The sequence below is a fragment of the Acomys russatus genome, chromosome 31 (genome assembly GCF_903995435.1).
Source record: "Acomys russatus chromosome 31, mAcoRus1.1, whole genome shotgun sequence".
In the NCBI taxonomy this organism is placed as follows: domain Eukaryota; kingdom Metazoa; phylum Chordata; class Mammalia; order Rodentia; family Muridae; genus Acomys; species Acomys russatus.
In genome coordinates this window covers 28,646,089-28,666,701 of record NC_067167.1, presented here as the reverse complement: position 1 = coordinate 28,666,701, position 20,613 = coordinate 28,646,089, and the positions used below count along the sequence as shown (strand labels likewise).

At 36.0% G+C, this 20,613-nt stretch overlaps 1 protein-coding gene across 1 annotated transcript in view; it reads left to right on the top strand.

The window, feature by feature from the left end:
• Ptprq (protein tyrosine phosphatase receptor type Q) overlaps positions 1 to 20,613 on the top strand; it is a 185,832-nt gene that overhangs the window by 67,828 nt on the left and 97,391 nt on the right. Inside the window, exons 21-25 of the mRNA XM_051139929.1 lie at positions 1,780 to 2,073; positions 2,311 to 2,586; positions 2,930 to 3,081; positions 6,550 to 6,691; positions 9,795 to 10,064. Coding sequence (XP_050995886.1) covers positions 1,780 to 2,073; positions 2,311 to 2,586; positions 2,930 to 3,081; positions 6,550 to 6,691; positions 9,795 to 10,064 — 1,134 coding nt within the window. The remainder of the gene's footprint in view (positions 1 to 1,779; positions 2,074 to 2,310; positions 2,587 to 2,929; positions 3,082 to 6,549; positions 6,692 to 9,794; positions 10,065 to 20,613) is intronic.

The window sequence follows — 20,613 nt, the reverse complement described above, 5'->3', positions numbered from 1 at the left end:
TGGAGGGTTCATCCTAAGCAAATGGAAGTCAAGTGCTCTTTCTATGATTCACTTCTAATGTACACTAAATTTCATTTCACCCCTTTGTTCAGTTACAGTGTCCTGTGTAAGATGTACCCCATTTTCTGCCCACTATACTTTATAGCAACATTTGAACAATGTATAGATTTAAAAAAGTCATATATTCACCAATATAAGTGTGACAAGAGAATACTTTGCTTATCCTTGGCAAAAATAACTTTTAGATAATGGACCGGTTTTCTTATCACCCATTCATTAGAATCCTGTCAATTCTGTTGCTTTAAGAGATGTCACTGTCATCCAGAAAGGACAGGGAAGAATGCTCCTGCAAACCTGGATGACCTGTGTTATAGTTTATACACCTGCTATTTGTTTCAAAAGTTGCTTTCAACGAATCTCCAGCATCTAATTTTCTTTTCTGACTTTGAGTCCATGAAGGAATTAATGAGATTTTTAATTAAAAGATGTTTTCATTTGTATACAGCTTTTTTCAGAACCCTGTGCAAGCTGAACATTCACAAGTTTATGATGACCGAACTCTTGATTTTATTTTTCGTTTGTTTCAGTTTCAGATTTCAGAATGCAATGGAAAGTGGATCACTGCACATTTCCCAAATGGCTTTTGTTTCCATTTTGTTTAATAGTAAAGATTGTGTGTGTGTGTGTGTGTGTGTGTGTGTGTGTGTGTTTCCTGAGTGTATGTGAGTGCATAGGTGATTCTGCCCTTGGAGGGCAGAAAAGAACTCCCCTCCCCGACACCCGGAGTTACAGAAGGTTGTGAGCCATCATGTGGGTTCTGAGAACCGAACTCAGGTCCTCTGGAAGAGCAGTCAGCACTGGCAATGTCTGAGCCATCTCTCTAGCACCTCTACTTGTTTTTAAAGATTATTGTCTTATTGAGAAATGATTTTGACTTAAACTTCTACTGAGTTAAATCCCAGTGTTTACTATTTGAAAAAATCATTAATTTTCTGATATCAACATAAAAGCTTTGCTTGTTCTTGGCAGAAATAACTTCAACAGTGGACGCGTTCACCCACAGAATATAATCAATATGTGAAAATCTGTAGCTGGTGAATGTTTAACAAAAACTTTTAGAATAACATTGTCAATATCACTTCAGACACTCTTTAATTATAGCTATCTCCCAAGATCATTGCAACCTATAATAAGTATTTATTATTTATTATTTACTGTGCATTGCACCTTGTGGGACTTTCAAATATACACTGAGTCTAGTTGATATCCAGAAATTAAAAATTAATAAGTGGAAGAATTTCTTAAAATTCAAACACAGGTTGCTGTTTAGTTGACCACGGCACTCAGAAAAGCTTACTTAGCACCAAATATTCTTACTACAAAAACGGCTTTGGCCAAGTCTCCTACAGATTCTGAACATCATTATATGTATATTCAAGAAAGATTATCTTTGGAATAAGGAAAGTAAAAGCATTGTTTGAATTATTATTAAACTCTTTATTCTATGTAGAAATATGCATTGTGTATAGACACATATAATACTCTCATAGTAAGAAAGGAAAGTAAGGAGAATATTATAGAAGTATAATTCTTACATGTCTTAAGAATGATAAGGCTTATTTCAAATAATTGTCATATTCATGTGAATATGCATTTATCTGCATATGAATAATGTACCAGATTCAGCTGGTGATGTGTTTCAGTAATCACAGTCAATTTGTAAATCGCTATAGCTGGGATAACTGATGGCTTTTGTGTTCTGGTCACTACCTACCTCAGTACCGGAAGGGTTTGTTGGAAACCTGACTTTTGAGTCCATTTCGTCAACTGCAATAGCTGTGAGCTGGATGCCCCCATCTCAACCAAATGGCCTCGTCTTCTACTACGTTTCACTGAATTTACAGCAGAGTCCCCCTCGCCATGGGAGCCCTCCTCTGATTACATACGAAAACAGCATATACTTTGAAAATCTGGAAAAATATAGTGACTATATATTTGAAATCACTCCGTCAACAGAAAAGGGATTCTCTGAGACCTATACCGCCCAGCTACACATCAAAACTGAAGAAGACGGTAGGAAAGACCCCATCATGTCTTATTATCTAGATTATTATTGTTCTTTGTTTACATTGTTTTAAAAACACTATTTATAATTATGTTCTCAAGTAATTATCTTTTCAACAGTAAGTTCTAAGTGACTTAAAACTAAAACACTCTCTAATAAAATTAAGTCCAATTATATTTGAAGCATCTTATTTACTAATGGAAATTTGGTTTTGTCTCATTTAACATTCACTCTTTCTTTTATAGTTCCAGAAACTCCACCAATAATCAACACTTTTAAAAACCTTTCTTCTACCTCAATTCTCTTATCATGGGATCCCCCGCTAAAGCCAAATGGTGCGATACTAAGTTACCATTTAACGTTACAAGGACCACACCCAAACCACACTTTCATCACTTCTGATAACCACATAGTATTGGAAGAACTCTCGCCGTTCACCTTATACAGATTTTTTGCTGCCGCACAAACTATAAAAGGACTTGGTCCTTCCAGCGTTCTTTTGTTTTACACAGATGAGTCAGGTAAGCTGGGAAATGTGCCACGCCCACTGATTTCTCTATCCAGCCTGCACTTTCTGTTTTTAAGGAGCAGCCTGAACAAAGAAGAACATTAGATACGTTTGCAGCCAACATATAGTCATTCACCGACCTTTTCCCTTTTCTTTTTTTTCCAAGTTCAAGCCTCAGAATTACCTGTTCTGTTTAAAGCTATTTTGAAGCATGGGGTTGTAAATATAACAGCAAAATTGCTTCTGGATTTTTTATAACTCGTTCTGAATTAGTTTCTTCAAGATGTTAGAATTGAGATAGTATTTCTGTGCTATACGTTTTATGAACACAAGTTTTACAATGTGTTTTCCTGCAGTGCCTTTAGCACCTCCCCAGAATTTGACATTAATCAACTACACTTCAGATTTTGTGTGGCTGGCATGGAGTCCAAGTCCTCTTCCAGGCGGTATTGTTAAATTATATAGTTTTAAAATTCACGAGCATGAAACTGATACTGTATTTTATAAGGTAGGTTGATTGTAACAGCGTATATTTATGTAAGATACTCAGAAATTGAATTTAAATATTTTGAGCTGGTGTCGGGTGAGCTGCTTCATGTTAAGCAAAGGGGAGGGTTTAAAGAAATACCTCAGTGGTGGGGTATTTGGCTTTTGTGTGCAAACCTCTGGATTTGATCCCTAGTGCCACAGCAATTAATTGAGCAAGATAACACTTATTTAAAAATCCTTTTTCCTGAACCAGGGGATGTTTGTGGAAAACATAGGGGACCATTTGTCACAAATGAAAATGGAGTACTTCCTAGAATATTTTGCCTATACTCACAGCTTCTACATTTTAAGAACTAATTGCTAATGCTAGTAAATATACAGTAATTTGTGCGGCTTACTTAATATCTGTTACATAACATGCTTCTTTTTATTGATAAAATAAGTATCAAATGAAGCCTTTTAACTTTTCACAAAAATGTTTCTTTGGTCTTGTGTTTGTCTCTCTAGATGGCATGGGGATACTACATCACTTGGTCTTTTGTAATTAAATTTTGCTCTATGACTTTCAGTGGTGATGCATCTGTAATCCTTGGTATCTCTTCCTTCTTCCATTTTTTAGGACACAGAGTCAATGAAAAATATTCAAAGAGCCAACAGAACAGTGTGTCTGAAACTTGGGTGCATGAGTACTAGGGCTTAATTGCCAAAATATATTAAAATTAGCTAGTAGTTATTTAAGAAAGTTGTCTCCTCCCCCCTTTTTTTTAATGACAGAAAATGAAGCCCTGGGGTATTTTCACTTGCAAGAAGGTTGGAAAATACAGAGTGAACATTCAAAATTGTATACATTATAATTTACATCTATGATATACCAGTTTTTCTAGAATGTGCAGCTTACAAAGTGAGAGGTAGAAAATCAAGTGCAACAATTACAGCTCATTATTGTCATCCAGAACAATGTCTCCCTTCTTGGAAGTTAATATATTATTTTAATACCTGAAAGGTTGAAGAGAATTTGTTATGTAACTTTCTAAATGTGGACCGATTCCCAGAACTGTAAAACTTGTATTAATGACACAAGCATGTAGCCCTTTATTATCTACCCTAAATTTAATCTCAGGGTTTCCTTATATTTTTATAGTGCCTGCGTGGGCTACAGAAAGTATTCATAGGAGAGAAATAATTTTCTTGAAGTAATCCCATCCTTAAGATTACCTTGTATGTGCATTTAAGTGTACACACACACACATTTACAAAACAGTATAGCAAAGTATTTGATGTCAAATTACCTGGTTCAAATCTTGCCATGGAGATTTACAGTAATGTCTCTATTTCCTTCAAGTGAGAAATAAGAATTACAAATCTTCATATGCTAATGAAGATTATAAGAGTAAATACTTATATAAAATTTTGAATAATTCTAAGCGTATAATAAATGCATTAGCAATCATTGCATACAGATTAAAAAAGAATAAAAATTCTCTCTTGTGTCATGGTAGGTCTGACATAAAAGAACAATATACTAATGCCTGAATATGATTTCAATATCTTTAAACATTTTTTTCTATTATGTGTTTTTTCATGAATATTTCACTAGTATCAATAACACAATTTTATGCCACAGAACATTAAGTATATGATTTTAGAGCAAGAATTTTTAATCAAGTAAGCAAGTACTTTTGATTACTTCTGTTTGTCATTATTTTCGATCCTTTTTAATGATTATATTTTCCTTCAAATACCTTTAAATCTCCTCTCAGGTTATCTCACCCCTAAATATTTAATTCACCATGTTAGCTGTTTTCCCTCCTTCTGTCTTTCACTGCTACGGTGTTTATCAACATTCCCGGCCGGGATCACTTTATGTTCTTTCTCATTCTTTCTGTGTTGTTTTATTCCTTTTTTCCTCCCCTCCATTACCTGTGGCTTTGTGGAGACAGAACAGCATTAGTGTCATTGCCACCTCTTCAGCCTACACAGGGACCCTGCCATTAGTTGGACACTTAGGTCACTGTGATGTCCAGCAAGAAGTCATTTATTCAGTGAAAATCTTTTTGAAGGCTTACTTTTGTGTAAATGTATTCAACAGACAATAAGCTAATTTATTACATTGAATAATTAAACTCTCAAGTGCGGTCATTTCCCTGCCCACTACGTCTTCTGAATCAAAACCAAAATGAATTTGTATTATGCTTAATTTCCTGTCAGTAACACATTTTGTGGACTTTAATAGTCAATATAAAGTGTTCTTGCTGACAGGGGCCATGCTTTATCAGCTCTTATAACTCGCAGATCATCTCCCATCGTGGTTCATAAATAATAAGTGTGAAATCAGAAAGAGGTGGTAGGAACAAGTCCCCATAGCTGCTAGTGACTTCCTGGAGATCACTTCCTTTTTGAAAATAAATTTGAGATTAAAATTGCAACATTTTTCTCTTCCACTCCCTTCTTCCAAACCCTCCTGTAAAGCCCTTTGTTCTCTTCCAATTTAATATTTTTATCATTAATTATCTTTGCATGAATATATATTCTTAAATATAAATGCTTTTCATGATGATGGCTTTAAAATGTGACTCTAGAGTTAATATCAATGTAGTGCCCTAAGACTTTGGATGGCCCAATAGTTACAATGGTTCTTGCTACCAACCCTGACTACTTGAGTCTAGTTGCTGGAAGTACATGGTGAAAGGTGAGAACTGATTCTCACAAGTTGTCATTTGACCTTCACACAAATGCCTTGGCATTCCCCCCAATAAATATTAAATGAATAAATAAGATAAGATCCTTGGTAGAAGTGTGCAATAAACAGTCAGTGTGGATTATATTTTGAGACATAGTTTAGTATTTGTTAGGCTGTTATAGCCTCCATATGAGTTCTTTAGCTTGACTTTTTACTTTTATCAGGGTACATTTTCAAATCAAATTTCTTATCATTAGTTGAGAAAACTTTATAAGAAAGCATATTTCTTTTGGGTCAACTATCATGCCTTTTTAGTATTTTCCTAAAAAAACTGCTAAAATAGAAATGAGTTGGATTCTCCACCTAAGTTCCATGGAGACAGAGATTTTGTTTCATCAGTGGCTTTCTTTCCACTGGCTATAACACTGAAGCTGATAGATAAGTAAACATATAAAGCTAAGTTGGTAGACACTAGAAAATAGATGAATGTGATTATGGAAGAAATGAATACTATTGACTGGCCGTAACTAGCATTTAAATTTGAAACTTTAACTTAGCAAAGTGAAATGGAATTAATAGATGATCATTAACATATGATTCTACAAAAAATTGTGAAATTCTTCAAGACCAAAATGACACCTTGTTCAGCCTTGTATCACAAGCTCAGCGTATCCCCAAGTACAAAATGTTAATAATTGTTTTAATCATACCTATTCATAAACTCCTAGGTTGAATATAAAAGGAGTGCATTCAGGAAACATTAAAAAATTTGTAATGCCTTGTGACTAAGGATCTTTTGTTTTTCAGAATATTTCAGGTTTTCAAACTGACGCCAAACTTGCTGGACTGGAGCCTGTGAGCACCTACTCGATTAGCGTGACTGCATTTACCAGAGTTGGAAACGGCAATCAGTTCAGTAATGTAGTGAGATTCACAACCCTAGAGTCTGGTTAGTCACAGTTCCCATCTCTATGACATGTGCTCTCATACTTAAAACTTTCACCATCCCTCTCTGTTTAATAAAGTGCCACTAGTGTTCCACTCAAAGGCAGACTGAATCCAGTGATGAAAATTGGCCTATGTCATATCTGGAAAATATATATTGATATAGACACATTCCATATAACACTTCGTTGAAAACTGAGAAGGACAAAAATGAAAGGCTGTTTTTTTTAAGGAAGTGACAAGGTGGGCTTCCGACATCTGTGAAAATGTCCTAATTCCCAGTATTACCTGTGGGGCTCAGAAGAGCTTCTATGAGTCAGTCACTGCTAATACCCTGTTTAGATTTTCATGAATTGTGACTACAACTTTCTCAGGAAGGTGAGCTGTAAAATCTGAGAGGCAAGAGTCAAAGTTTCCTCTTGTATGTCAAGGAGTCCCCTTGTCACATGAAGTGGTATAAAAGGCCACTTGGCTAGTTTCCCAGCAACTGAACTACTGAGGCACAATTACATGTGCCACACCTAGCCTTTTTTGGCAGGTCATGGGTCATTTTCATTTACGAATTACTTAACGTTAGGTTAAATATACCCCTTTCCTTCTACTAACTAGGTCATCTATTTAAAGACACCCTTATTCCTTTTTTTCTTTTTTAATAATGATTACTGAGTGACTGAAAAATTCCCTTTCTAGTCAGTTCCTAGCAGCCTCAGATGTCCTTGTTGTATTAGAACCTTCACACTGAGATTGGAGGCTAATGATGCAAAAATCAGTAATTTACCCCATGAACTTATGGGCACTTGAAATCTTCTTTCACAGCATGCCTACAGACGAGTCAAATCCCTTCTATTTTAGTGGATAAAGTCCAAGCTGTGCAATCAGTGTCTGGATTAGAGTCTGAGCTCCATGGTTTGCAGTTTGTGTCACCTTGACAAGGACTTGGGATCTGAGCTCTGTATCTTCAACTGAAAAGAAGCACACATTAACCATGTACATTGCAGGAGTGGCCCAAAATACATAAAAAGATCCATTAGATCTTGCTTATTAGAGAGTTAGACAGGCATAAAGTGCTGTGTAAATATTATTATAAGCATTCCCTGCTTTGCATGAAGGAGTCACTGTCCATGCAGAAGAGGTGGAACTTGTTCAAAACTTAGCGAGCAACCCAACTGGAATCTCATCCTTGTTGCTGGTAGGAACTGGTGCTGATGACTTGAGGGAAAATATCTAAGGATTTTCCTTTTACAAAATATTTAATAGAACTCACACAAAATGAATAACATTAAGGATTATCTTCCATAAACTACTGCATAAAGTAATATTTTTAGCAGTAACATAAAGTTGTGTCACAAAATGTAACGCTCTGAACTGAAACATAATAGAATTTTTATGTGTATATATAAATTGCTTATTATTTTTTTAGGGCATTTATAGAGTCAGTTAAGTAGATGTTTTCTAAGCCTTTGATTTCTGTATGTCAGACACATCTTTATACTGTTTTTATGCACTGTAGAAGAAATGTTTAAAAAGTTACACATAGGTCCAAAGAACAACTGTTGATAATGTACAGATTTTTTACACCTTCTTTAAATTACATTTATATAATAGCAGCAATCCCTTTGCTCTGCTATGCACAGTTTGCGAACTGTGAATTAAACAGACAGTGGTTTTCTTCCACCATGCTCATTTTACCCTAACAATGAAGTTGTGCTATTAATACTAAAACTAGGGGACATTATTGGATATTCCCATGGAGAGAGGCCAGTGTCTCTAGCCTATAATCATGTTCACGGATAGGGTATTTCTCTTCAATCATGTGAACTACATGGAATGTACCCCAGAGAAGAGAAGTTATTTCCAAGTAAATTGAGAGAAGTTCTAGTAGGAAAAACAGAAACTCTTTAAACAATCCCTCCAATGGCTTTCAAAGAACTTCAACAAAATGTTTCTGCTTTGTTGATGGACGTCCCAGCACTGTTGGGCCTGGAATAGCAATGATTGATGGATTTGTGTTGGAAAGTGCTCAGTGCTAAGCAATGAGATAATTGCACTGTCCTGTTTAAGAAAGCTGGTATCTGTGACTGTCTGGGTGTGAGGCCTAAAATATTTGTTTTTGTTTACTCAGATGAGGGGCTGAGATGAGAGTCATACCCAAGCCTTTCTAGCTCTTTCTATACTCTCACTGGCTGGTTCAACTCAGCTGTTCTGGCTTCAACTCCTCCCCAAGCTGACTGATTCAAACTGACTTCTCCCAGATTCTGACAGAATTCCTCTGCCTGCCCTCAAACTAGTTCTTGCAATAAGTATTAATCTCTGGATCCTTCTCATCCTATGGCTTGTCTTCACCTGTGTCTAACATCACTCTTTGCAAATTCTCTATGAAAATGTCCTGGTAGTCAACTCTCAAAAACAAAACAAAACAAAACAAAAATCAAAAATAAAACAAAACAAAACAAAACCCAAATAAGCCCAAAACTTTTTTCTCTCCCTGTGCTGTTCTTAAGTGTCCTCATTTTCCTGTCTTGTTCTCGTGGTAGCTTGGTGTGTTCTATCTCTGGTTCATTCTGTAAAATCTTACTCTGATTCATCACTATGTCTGTCTGCCAATTATACATCACTATTAAACATGGCTGCTTCCTTCTATAAACTAACCTTACCTTTATTGTTTGGGATTAAAGGTATGTACTAAGGATATGTCTGTATTCTAGCTAGATCACACTGTTATTCAGAATGTGTCTACATCCAATCCAAATCGCATAGACCTAGACAGTCTTTAGGTGTGATCCCTTGCCAGTGCAGCCATGTTGCTGGATTAGAATTCTTGTGTAGAGGCCAGTGAGTTTTTGAGACTATGAGAATATGTTTGCTGCTTGGGCCTAGGAAAGCATTTCATCAAGAGCTCGGTATTGTGAGCACTTGCAAGATAGGAGAGAAAATTGTCCATCAGCCATTTATGTTAAGAACTTGTAATACACACATTGGAAAAGTTGCCACATTACACATGTATTTTTATTTGTTTATAGAAATCTTATTTGTCTCTTGGTTGCATAGCTCAGTAGTTTACTATGTGTGTATAAATTTTAACTGTGGGCAAACGTTTTTCTCTTAAGTTCCAGATGTTGTTCAAAATACAGAGTGTGTGGCACGCAACTGGCAGTCAGTATCAGTGATGTGGGACCCACCCCGAAAATCAAATGGAATAATCACTCATTACATCATAACAGTTGGAACGAACTCTACAAAACTCACTCCCCAAGAGCACACGTACACGTTCGCAGGACTTCTTGCCAATTCACCATACAACTTTGAAGTAAGAGCGTCAACCTCAGCTGGTGAAGGCAACGCAAGCACATGCAACGCCAGCACGCTCCCCGAGACAGGTAACTAGGATGAAGTGCATAACTGACCTAAAACAGGTAACTGGTGCAAAATACTTAACTAAGCTGAGACAGGCAACTGATAGCAATATGAAACGAGTCTCGGGTGTGAAACAAGGAACTGACTAACACGACAGCAGGCAAACAGTGTGGAGTAGTAAGTGACATGGAACACTAGTAGGAAACAGGTTACTAGTTTCAAACAGGTAACTTAACATAAAATGGGTAGCTGATCTGAAACAGGTGTCTATGCTGAAACAGGTAACTAGTGTAAAGTTGGTAACTAACCTGAACAGTATTAGCCTGATAGACCTAACATTAAATAGCTTGAAGCTAGTCAGTAATCTGAAACATTTAGCTATTCATAAGTAATACCATACATTTGGCAATAGTATTTACAGGACACTTATTTTTATTAATATGTCTATGTAATAAGTATACCTTGCTATGTGTTTGCATGTTAGTATGTGTGTTGATGTGTGTATGAGTTGATAGACGTACATGCACATTTGTGTATGAATCTCAAGTTGCTTGATTTCTATCCACCTTCTGAATGGAGTCAGAGTCCCTCAAAGGAACACAGAGATCTTCAATATGGCTACTGTAGTTAACCAGCTTCCTCTAGAGAGCCTACATCTCCTATTCCTTCCAAGCTCTGGAATTACATGTAAGCCGCCATGCCTCAACAGCATTTATAGGACCTAGGGGTTCCGATATGGGGTCTTTTCACTTGAATGACAAGTGCTTTCCACATTCAGCCACTTCCCCAGTCACTGTAACACATTTTTATGAAGAGATAAATGTTTTGTTAGAAAATGCGTGTTTACTTAGCCTACCCATGAGTTCTCTGAGTACCGACTGACTTCATATTTAACCTTCTTCACTATGATGGGAGATTGAAATGGGAAAACAAACACAATTATACAAATATAAAATACCCTAACATATTCAGCGCGTTTCTTCATCAGTTAGATGAAGTAATTAACATGCAAACTTTCCAGGCTATGTCTTCTTAATAATTGTTTTCTTGGCATCTTTGATGCTTCTGTAGACTCTTAAGGCTTGCAGTATCAGAGCCATGTACATCCATTTCCCTTTTTAAACACTTAGATCTATCTCTCAGATTATCTGAAGAAAAATGTTACTCAGCTCTAGTCTACAAGAAGATGTCCCAGGTTCTCAGCAATGCTTCTCTGTGTTGTAGCTGCCTTCTTTCTACCTTCTCGTACATTCTACCTGCTGGTAGAATAGGTAAAAACTGGACTCACTCTTTGTCGCACTATTTCTCTGGGTGTTGTCCCTAGTGAGAAGCACAGTGTGTCATCATAACCGCGTACTATTTCACACATGCTTCTTCATCACCCCAGCTCCTGGTGAATGCCACAGAACTTAGTTTAGCGTCACACTTGTATCCATGGGGATACGTATCTCAGAACTTTGAAAGGCCTTCCTTTCTCTCTGGTGTCAGCATTAATTAAATTCCAATTTGCCCTTCCAGTGCAATGCTCCTTCCAAGCTCTCAATATCCTTCCTTTGCAGATTAGAATGGCCTTACTGCAATAGCATGTCCTGCCTTTAAGGTTTCAAACCATGTTGTGATCTTTCTCCCAGTAAGAGCATTAACTTTGAAAAGATTCTACTCTTTACCCAAAGTTCTACCTGCTGAATACCATTGGAAAAAAATAGAAATGGTCTCATCTATTAATTCTCCTTTCATGCTGCTTCATCATTTTTGATGTCTTGAGTTGAAACTCTCCCAGGTTTCCTATGGTGAAAAATGTTTACATATAGTAGTTCCGTTACTGAGGATTGCTGAAAGCCAGATGTATCTTACCACACCTAGTTATCCAGCCTGCTCTTCAGTCTCACCTCTCCACGTGAGGACTTCAGTTGAGTTGGTTCTAGCATACAGATACGATCTCCCATGTTTTGCCAGCTTTTGTCTGTCATATGAAGAATGGACTTGGCTATTTAAAACACAGAGGTGATACTGAAAGGCACACAGTGTGTGTGTGGGTATCCCAGTTTTCCAAGTGCTTCACCTATTCTCATATGGCCTTCTCCCTAGAACTTACCACCAGTTACAATTCTCTTCTCTATTTCTACGTTCTTAGACATCTTCACTATTTCTTCCCATGCAGTGAATGTATCTAACCAAACTTTATTCAGCACAGTAGACTTCATCTATTAATCTTAGAAAACATTAGCTAAACACCTACTACAGATGAGTACAGGTCAGCTCAAATATGGGCTCCTTACTAAATAAAGCTTTCCATGACACCCCAAGCTTTAGAGCTCCAGACTGCTGAACTATCATAGCTCGGCCTTGTTATATCAAAGCTTCAGATGGTGACGTAGCTGTCTTTATACATCTAAGCAAACCATAGACATTCCCACCACTATAAATTTGTTGAAGTATGAGACTAGAGTATACAGGTATGTCTGGTGACAGATGAACAGCTTCACACAGGTCCAACAAAGAGGTGACAATTTCCCAGTCAGTGGAAAGCAGAGTATTGCCAGAAGGAAACATTTGACAAATCCATGCAAGTGGTCTTTAACAGGAGCACCAGGTAAAAAAAAATCAGAAGCAGTCCAGGCAGGAGCTGAGTCTCAGAGAGCTGGTAAATAAGAATAGACAGTAATTTTGAAGTAAATGAGTTCAGATGTCCAAAAATTAGATAGAGTGGTTGTTATTATTTTGTATGAAGTTTTGTTCTAAGACAAAGCCAGTCAAGAGAACAAAGCAGATATTCAGTTAATAGAGGCAAGATACAGCCATGATTCAGTGTCCACTAGAGTACAGCTATTGTACTTCATGGTCCAGCTCCTTGTCACAGTTATATATTCAAGATTTTGAATAGGTCTTAATTTATATTTAGAAGTCTACCTAAATGTGTAATGGAGAGATAGCAAATAAAGATTTAATTGGTCACTAGCATCTTCATCAGTTTCTTGTGCTCCCATTTGCCAAAGTTTGCTCTTTTGACCCCTGTGTCAGAATGAAAAACCATGAGACTTTGCTCTATATTTCTGAAGTCAGAATTTCTATATTAGCACATATTTTTCATTTAAATGAGATAATGTAGGTAATAATATACTTAATTCTACTCTTTGTTCTTTACTTGGAAAGACCATGCCTTTTTGCTCCTGTTTAATCAAATATTCTGGCAGAAGAAATTTAGCATTCAGGTACTTATGTGTTTGTAGAGGAAGAAATGTTTTGCATTATTCTGGTAGCTATTTTCACTGGGGCTTTTCCTCCATTATTTCCACACACCCACCAGGCAAAAGTAGGAATGTTTTTCTCCCAGTCAAATGTAAAATTTCTTGTAATTAAGAAGAATCACTCAGATGAAATATTAATTTCTGCTTCAAAAGTATTTTTCATCTTTAAAGTAGACATTGAGTCTAGTGTATAATTATATTTATGATTACAATGCTCATTAGGCATTTAATTTTATATCAAGAGCCACATGAATTGCTTGATTATGAGATGCTAGTAAGTGTTAGGAAGTCATTGTTCAGATGGAAGCAGTTTTGTAGTTGTTGTAAGCTTCTAATTTGTGATGGAAAATTATTCACAAGTGTGCAGCTAGCTCTGAATGCCAGACTCTGTTCTTGTTCCTGTCATAAGAAGAAATCAAATTTAGATTATTCTTTTACTGTTTGGTGTTTGACCTTGACACACATTCTTTCCAGAGTTTTCTCTCTTTCTCTGTCTCTCCTTCCCCTCCCCTCCCCTCCCTCTTCCTCTTCCCCCTCCCTTCTTCCCTCCCTCCCTTATTCTTCTCTCTCTGTCTCCATCTCTGTCTCTCTCTGTGTCTCTGTGTCTTTGTCTGTCTGTCTGTCTCTCTTGCTCGCTCACTCTCCCACTCTACTCTCCCGTTCTCTTGCTCTCTTGCTCTGTGTATATAAACACATTCATGTGTGTAAATGATCAGGTCAGGGTAAGAGGACAATCTCAGTCATTCAACAGGCGATACTCACTTTGTTTTATGAGAAAGAACCACTTACCAGCATGGAACTTCCCCAGTAATCTAGGTTAGCTGTCTACTGTTTTCATCCTCCTGTCTTCACCTCTCAACACTGTGATTACAAAAGGCAAGAGCACTATGCAAGTTGACAGAAAAAGTTTTTATTGGGGTTTTAATGTAATATATCAGATATTAAACATCACTATGGCATTTTATTTTAATAATTGTCTTTTAGACTCCACCCAACTCTCCCACCTACCCACTCATTTGTTATTTTACCCACCCCCAGCCTCTTTTCTCTTTTATGCCCCATGTGTCCTCTGTCAACTCTCTGTTCTTCCTCACTGTTTGTAGTTGTGGGCATTGGAAGAAATAGGAAAGAACAAATCTGCCATCTTACAAGTCTATTAATGTGTGTCTTTTGAAACTCAATTGTGCTGTTTCCATACCCATTCCAGTAGACATTAATTGATGTGCATATGGCACTGTATAAGTCCCTATAAAATAGCAGGAAAATAAATATTTTTATTGTGCTTTAAAATGTGTAATGGTGCAATGCTTGGCCTTCAGCCAATTCGAAAAATAACTTTAGCAAATTTGCTTTGCAAGCATGAAGAACAAAGCAAAAGGAATGAGGTTCGTTGTGCACTTGCTTTCTGTGGCTGACTTTGACCTGAGATAATACTGGTCCAGAACATCCCTCCTACTTCATCATCTTCCCTCCCTTGGAAATTCATAACACCATCTGTATTTATTGGAATTTCTTTTTTTTTTTGTCATTTTTTTGATTAATTTATTCTTGTTACATCTCAATGTTTATCCCATCCCTTGTATCCTCCCATTCACCCCCCCCCCCCCCATTTTCCCATTATTCCCCTCCCCTATGACTATTCCTGAGCGGGATTACGTCCCCCTGTATATTCTCATAGGGTAGCAAGTCTCTTCTTGGCTACTTGCTGTCCTTCCTCTGAGTGCCACCAGGTCTCCCCCTCCAGGGGACATGGTCAGATGTGAGGCACCAGAGTACGTGAGAAAGTCGTATCACACTCTCCACTCAACTGTGGAGAATATTCTGACCATTGGCTAGATCTGGGAAGGGGTTTAAAGTTTACCTCCTGTATTGTCCTTGGCTGGTGCCTTAGTTTGAGCGGGACCCCTGGGCCCAAATCTGCCTATCATATTGTTCTACTTGTAGATTTCTAGGACCATCTGGATCCTTTTATTTTGCTATTCTCCCATGCGTCTCTCATTTAGAGTCCCAATAGGATGCCTTCCCCTCTGTTCCAGTTTTCTGGTAAGTGAAGGCTTTTGTGGGACATGCCCCTTGGGCTAGTATGCAGATATAAGTGAGTATATACCATTTGATTCTTTCTGCTTCTGGGTTAACTCACTCATTATGATCATTTCTAGCTCAATCCATTTATCCACAAATTTCGGGAATTCCTTGTTTTTAATAGCCTTATTCATAATAGCCAGAACATGGAAACAGCCTAAGTGTCCCTCAGTAGAAGAGTGGATAAAGAAACTGTGGTACATATACACTATGGAATACTACTCAGCTATTAAAAACAAGGAATTTCTTTTTCCACACTATTTCACAAGGTGAAAACAGAAAACTTTGGTTCCCTCATGAGAATTTTCTCATTAAAAATCTACAGCAATAGTTATACAGATGAGGTTAAGTAAATTTTTGTTCAAATATTGTTTGAAAGCTTTGGAAAACAATTCATGTTTTTTAATCTGTACTTGATCTAAAAAACAAAAAGTACTATATGTTGATACAATGAGATCTATAAAAACACTACAGCACTCTGGGAAATGTTTTAATGTTCCTAGAATTATGCCACATATTTTTTTTTTTTTACCTTGGATCAGTTCCAAAGGGGTAATATTTGATATTTTGAAACAGTCTTAGGTATCATATTTTAAATTTAAAAGTTCTTTTAAACATAATTTTTAAAGAGTAAATTTGGGTTACTCTATAAATCCCCTTGACCTCCTTGTTACTCTAATATCTTTCATTAAGTGCACTTGGGCATCCATTCTTGCCTTCAGCCAAGCACCAGCTAAAGCCAGCTGTTCCTCAGGCAGTTTTTAAAGACTTATTTAGGAACAAGGGCATATCTTATTACCTTATTTTCCATTCTTGCTCTATGTAGCTGATACTGTTTATAACAGGCTTGACATATCAACCTCCTTTCTCATTTTTTCTCTTGTTCTTTTCTGCTTCCATTTTTAAGTAAGTTGTGTGTATGTGTAAAAAACTTTTTCTAGTAAATATAATACTTGAAGCTTTAGGAATAAATCTATTGTTTTATGGGATTATAAACTACACAAATTACATTTAAAATTGGTATATTCTCAAATGTTCAATGAAGGAATAAAAAATATATAATTTCAAATGAAACATTAGTTTGGACTTAATTTAAATCCAATATAAGTGATTTGAACATGTAAGTCATACAAATACTATTAATCACAGATTATTGATTAATACTAAATACTAAATGTTCCTCAAATCTGTGTTTTTATAAGCCAATAAACTAAGTACTAAACACTAAAATTCCTTGGCTTATAAAAATATAAATTTGAGGAAGAATCTTATCTTTTAATGTAATACAATAAATAGTACTTTGCCTACAAATTAAATATAAGAAACTATGTCACAAGGCATCTCTGATGTAATTAGGGTAGTCTCAAATTTCCTTTGCTCTGGATCTATTGTACTCTTAAAGTTCATATGCTCTTTTTCCCTTTAAAACTCTATATTTATAAAATATCCAGAGGCACCAACCTCTAGCATTTTGGATATCTATAAAATGCACAAATTAGAATGTATTTAGAGTATTTTCCTGTACTTTTATGGGAAAGCTTTGCTCTTTTTGTTTTTATAGTACTTCACACTTATGGGGGATTTGCATGTGGTTAAATGCACTAAAATTTAGTTGTAAAAGTTTGGTGAGTTTTGAAAGATTTATTTCCTCACCCACATTATCACTTCCAGACAACATGTAGACTGCTACCTTCTTCCATGGGAATTCCTCTAGTATGTTTATACCTCAAGACAGCCCCTGTCCTCACAGACTGATTTCAGTTGTTCTTAAGTTGTGCATGCTCTTTTGGGAACTTCTTATTTTTTCTAATGTACATTAGAAACTTACTGTTATGGTCTCAGTACTTTTTTTCATTGTTAAATTCTTTTCTGTCATAGCAACATTTCATTATCTATGAGGTTTTTTTCTTCTCTTTTCTTTTGGGAAACGCCTGAGTTGTTCTGAACTTAATACTATGAATAAATTCTTGTACCTTCATGTAGTTATTGAATATTCATATATGAGCAGTCAGAGTTTATAAGCTAGTATGATATCATAACTGTTTTACAGTCTTTTTAAAATTTTTTTGTTTCGTTTAAGTTTTTAAAATTTTTATTAATTTATTCTTGTTACATCTCAATGGTTATCCCATCCCTTGTATCCTCCCATTCTTCCCTCCCTCCCATTTTCCCCTTATTCCCCTCCCCGTCACATAATAATCAAAACACAAAACATACAGAATAAAGAAAAAATTTTAAAAGCTGCAAGGGAAAAGGGCCAAACAACATTTAATGGCAAACCTGTCTTACAGTCTTTCTTTAAAAAATCCCCAACAACAACAGGGGCTTGCCATATATCCCATACTATATATATTCACTATATAACTATCTATGGCTGACTTAGAACTTACTGTGTAGACTAAGATCGCCTCAAACTCACTGAAATCTACTTTCCTCTGCTTCACAGTGCTAGAATTAAAGACATGCCTGGCCTCAAACAAAGCAATCTTAGCAGTAAATGGGGGAATTGTAATTAACCTTAGATCTTTGATGTGTTTGTTACAATACTTTTACCTGTCTGTATTTGTCACTTTTCCGTTACTATGATAAAACACCAGGACTAAGGAAACTTATAGAGAGGAAAGAGTTTATTTGGGCTTAAGGTTCTAAAGAGATAAGAGTCAGTCCTGTGGGGAGGCATGGCAGCAAGTCCTTCATATGTGAGCATGAGGCAAAGAGACCTTGAAGTGCAGCAAATCTTTACTCTCAAAGCCTACTTCCAGTGACATGCTTTTCCAGCAAGGCTACAGCTCCTCCACCTCTCAAAACACCACTACCATCTGGGGCCAAGTGTTCCAACACTTGAGGCTATGGAGGACAGCTGTGCAAACCAGCTCACTACGGCTTATAAATATATAGAATATAATTAAGTTATTTGTAGTCTTTCTAAAGATAATGGTTATCATTTAGCATAGTACAATTTAAAGCATTAAGTTCATAGTTTGTGTATGTATGTTCTTCGGTTGTGTTTGAGACAGAACCTCACTGTGTAGTCAGGTCAGCTGTCTCTCTGTCCCTGCTTCAGCCTCGTCAGTGCTGGGATTAAGTCACAGGCTCTCATACCTGCTTCAGCCTCGTCAGTGCTGGGATTAAGTCACAGGCTCTCATACCTGGCACAAATTTCTGTTTTATCTCTTTGCAAAAATTTAGCAAGGGTGACTTTTCACCTCGTTTTTAATAGACATGGAAATTGGGTATTTTCTGTGCTCAGGTCAACTCTTACACTGTTTTCAAAGTTTGGATTGTCTTACCACATTTTATTCTTTCCACTTTTGTTGAACTGTCTCCTTTACTGCACAGCTTTGTTGGCATTCCTTCCTATAGGTTACCATCCTATGTTTTCTTCAGCATAACCGCTGTCCTTATTTCCAACCAGTTTGCCTCCATTAGCTCTTCTCATTGACTTTCTGAAGTTCTTGTGCAGCCGCACTGTAAACATTTCTTAGTCCTCCACTGCATCGAAAACTCCATTTATGTTTGCTTGTCGCTCACGTCCTGCATCATCCCAGCATCATCGCCCCACTGCTTTGCAGTCATACGGGTTGACCCTGTGTGCCACATGAATGTATTGCTGTGAGAGAAGGAAGTCACATGATTACATAATTCTTTGCCCATGTCAGAACTGGATAAAAGAATGCATGATGAAAAAAAAAATAAAAGAATGCATGATGAACAATAAATGAGGTAAAGGAATATGATTGATTACTGAATTACTCATTTATCTGCTACTTAAATAGTGGTTTCATGACAAGTGGAGCAAGAGGTGTATTTTTATTTTATGTAATTATTAATAATGACCATATCATTGCAAAAAAACATAGAACCCTGCTTTGGAGGACTGGTCACTAACCTGTAGCAACAAAAATTCAAGCATACTGGAACACGTAAATGGAATGCTGCCTTACTTCTTTTGAGGAGGTTTCTATTCTTTTTCATTTGTTGTTATGTGCATATATATATATATATATATATATATATATATATATATATATATATATACATATATACATACATACACACACACACACACACACATATATATATATATATATATATATATATATATATATATATATACATTCCTAAATAGAACCTGCTCAGTTTGTATAAAATTATTTGTAGGTATGTTTTCAGGCATGACCCTTGGCTATTGGAAATTTTAATATAGTATATTTAAACTAGTACATTTACCCTTTTACCTTGGAAATCATTGTTTATTTCAATATCAGGAGTATGTTGCTTCAAGTTGTATGCTATATATTGAAATTTTACCTTTTTCTATGGCATTTTTTATTGTATTATTATACTGGATAGTTAGTGAATCATGAAATATTTGTTTTCCTCAAATAGGAAATGATTAGTCCTTTAGTATTTTGATTTATCGTATTGAGAAACACTATTTCTAGTTAACCATGCTTATTTATTGTTAAATGGGTACTAAATTTTATATTTAAATTTCTGAATTGATGGAGGTATCTTTAATATTCATCCAGTTACTATGAAAACTTCGGCAACTTAGTTTTGATTGTTAACTGAAATTTGCATTCTGTAGAGAGATATACTTGATCAGCTGTATTATCCTAGTAGATGTGGTTAGACTTGACTTGCTCATATGTTGTCTGATCAGTTATAAACTGTTGCTTCTTTTTAAAGTAGTATTTTTTTTAGTAATTTATACTATCCTAATAAAGGAGTTGAGAAATAGTTTTCACTTGCTTCCACAAATAGTTTCATTTTTTTTCAATCTATACCGTTTGATAGAATTATCTCATGAAATCATGTGGCCTTGAGATTTTGTATTATAGTAGATATGCTACAACTGACTTTTAAATATTATTTATTTTATTTTATATAAATGCATGTCTTGCCTGCATGTATATATGTACAATATGTACATACCTGTTGCCCCAGAAGCTAGAAAAGTGTTAAATGCCCTGAAACTGGAGCAAGAACAAGGGCACTTCTTAACTGGGCCATCTTGGCAGACCACCATGACTTTGATTATTCACATTTTACACATCAGTTTTTCTTAGGCGTCTTTTTAAGAAATTGAACCAATTCATCTGAGAGGTCATATTAATTTACTCAGAGATATTTTTGGCACAAAAAGTGATTTCCCTGTGTTCATTCATGATGTTAGCTATTTGCTTTGTCTTCATATATTTTAATATTTTATGAGCTTAAGTACTTTGCTTCAAAAATC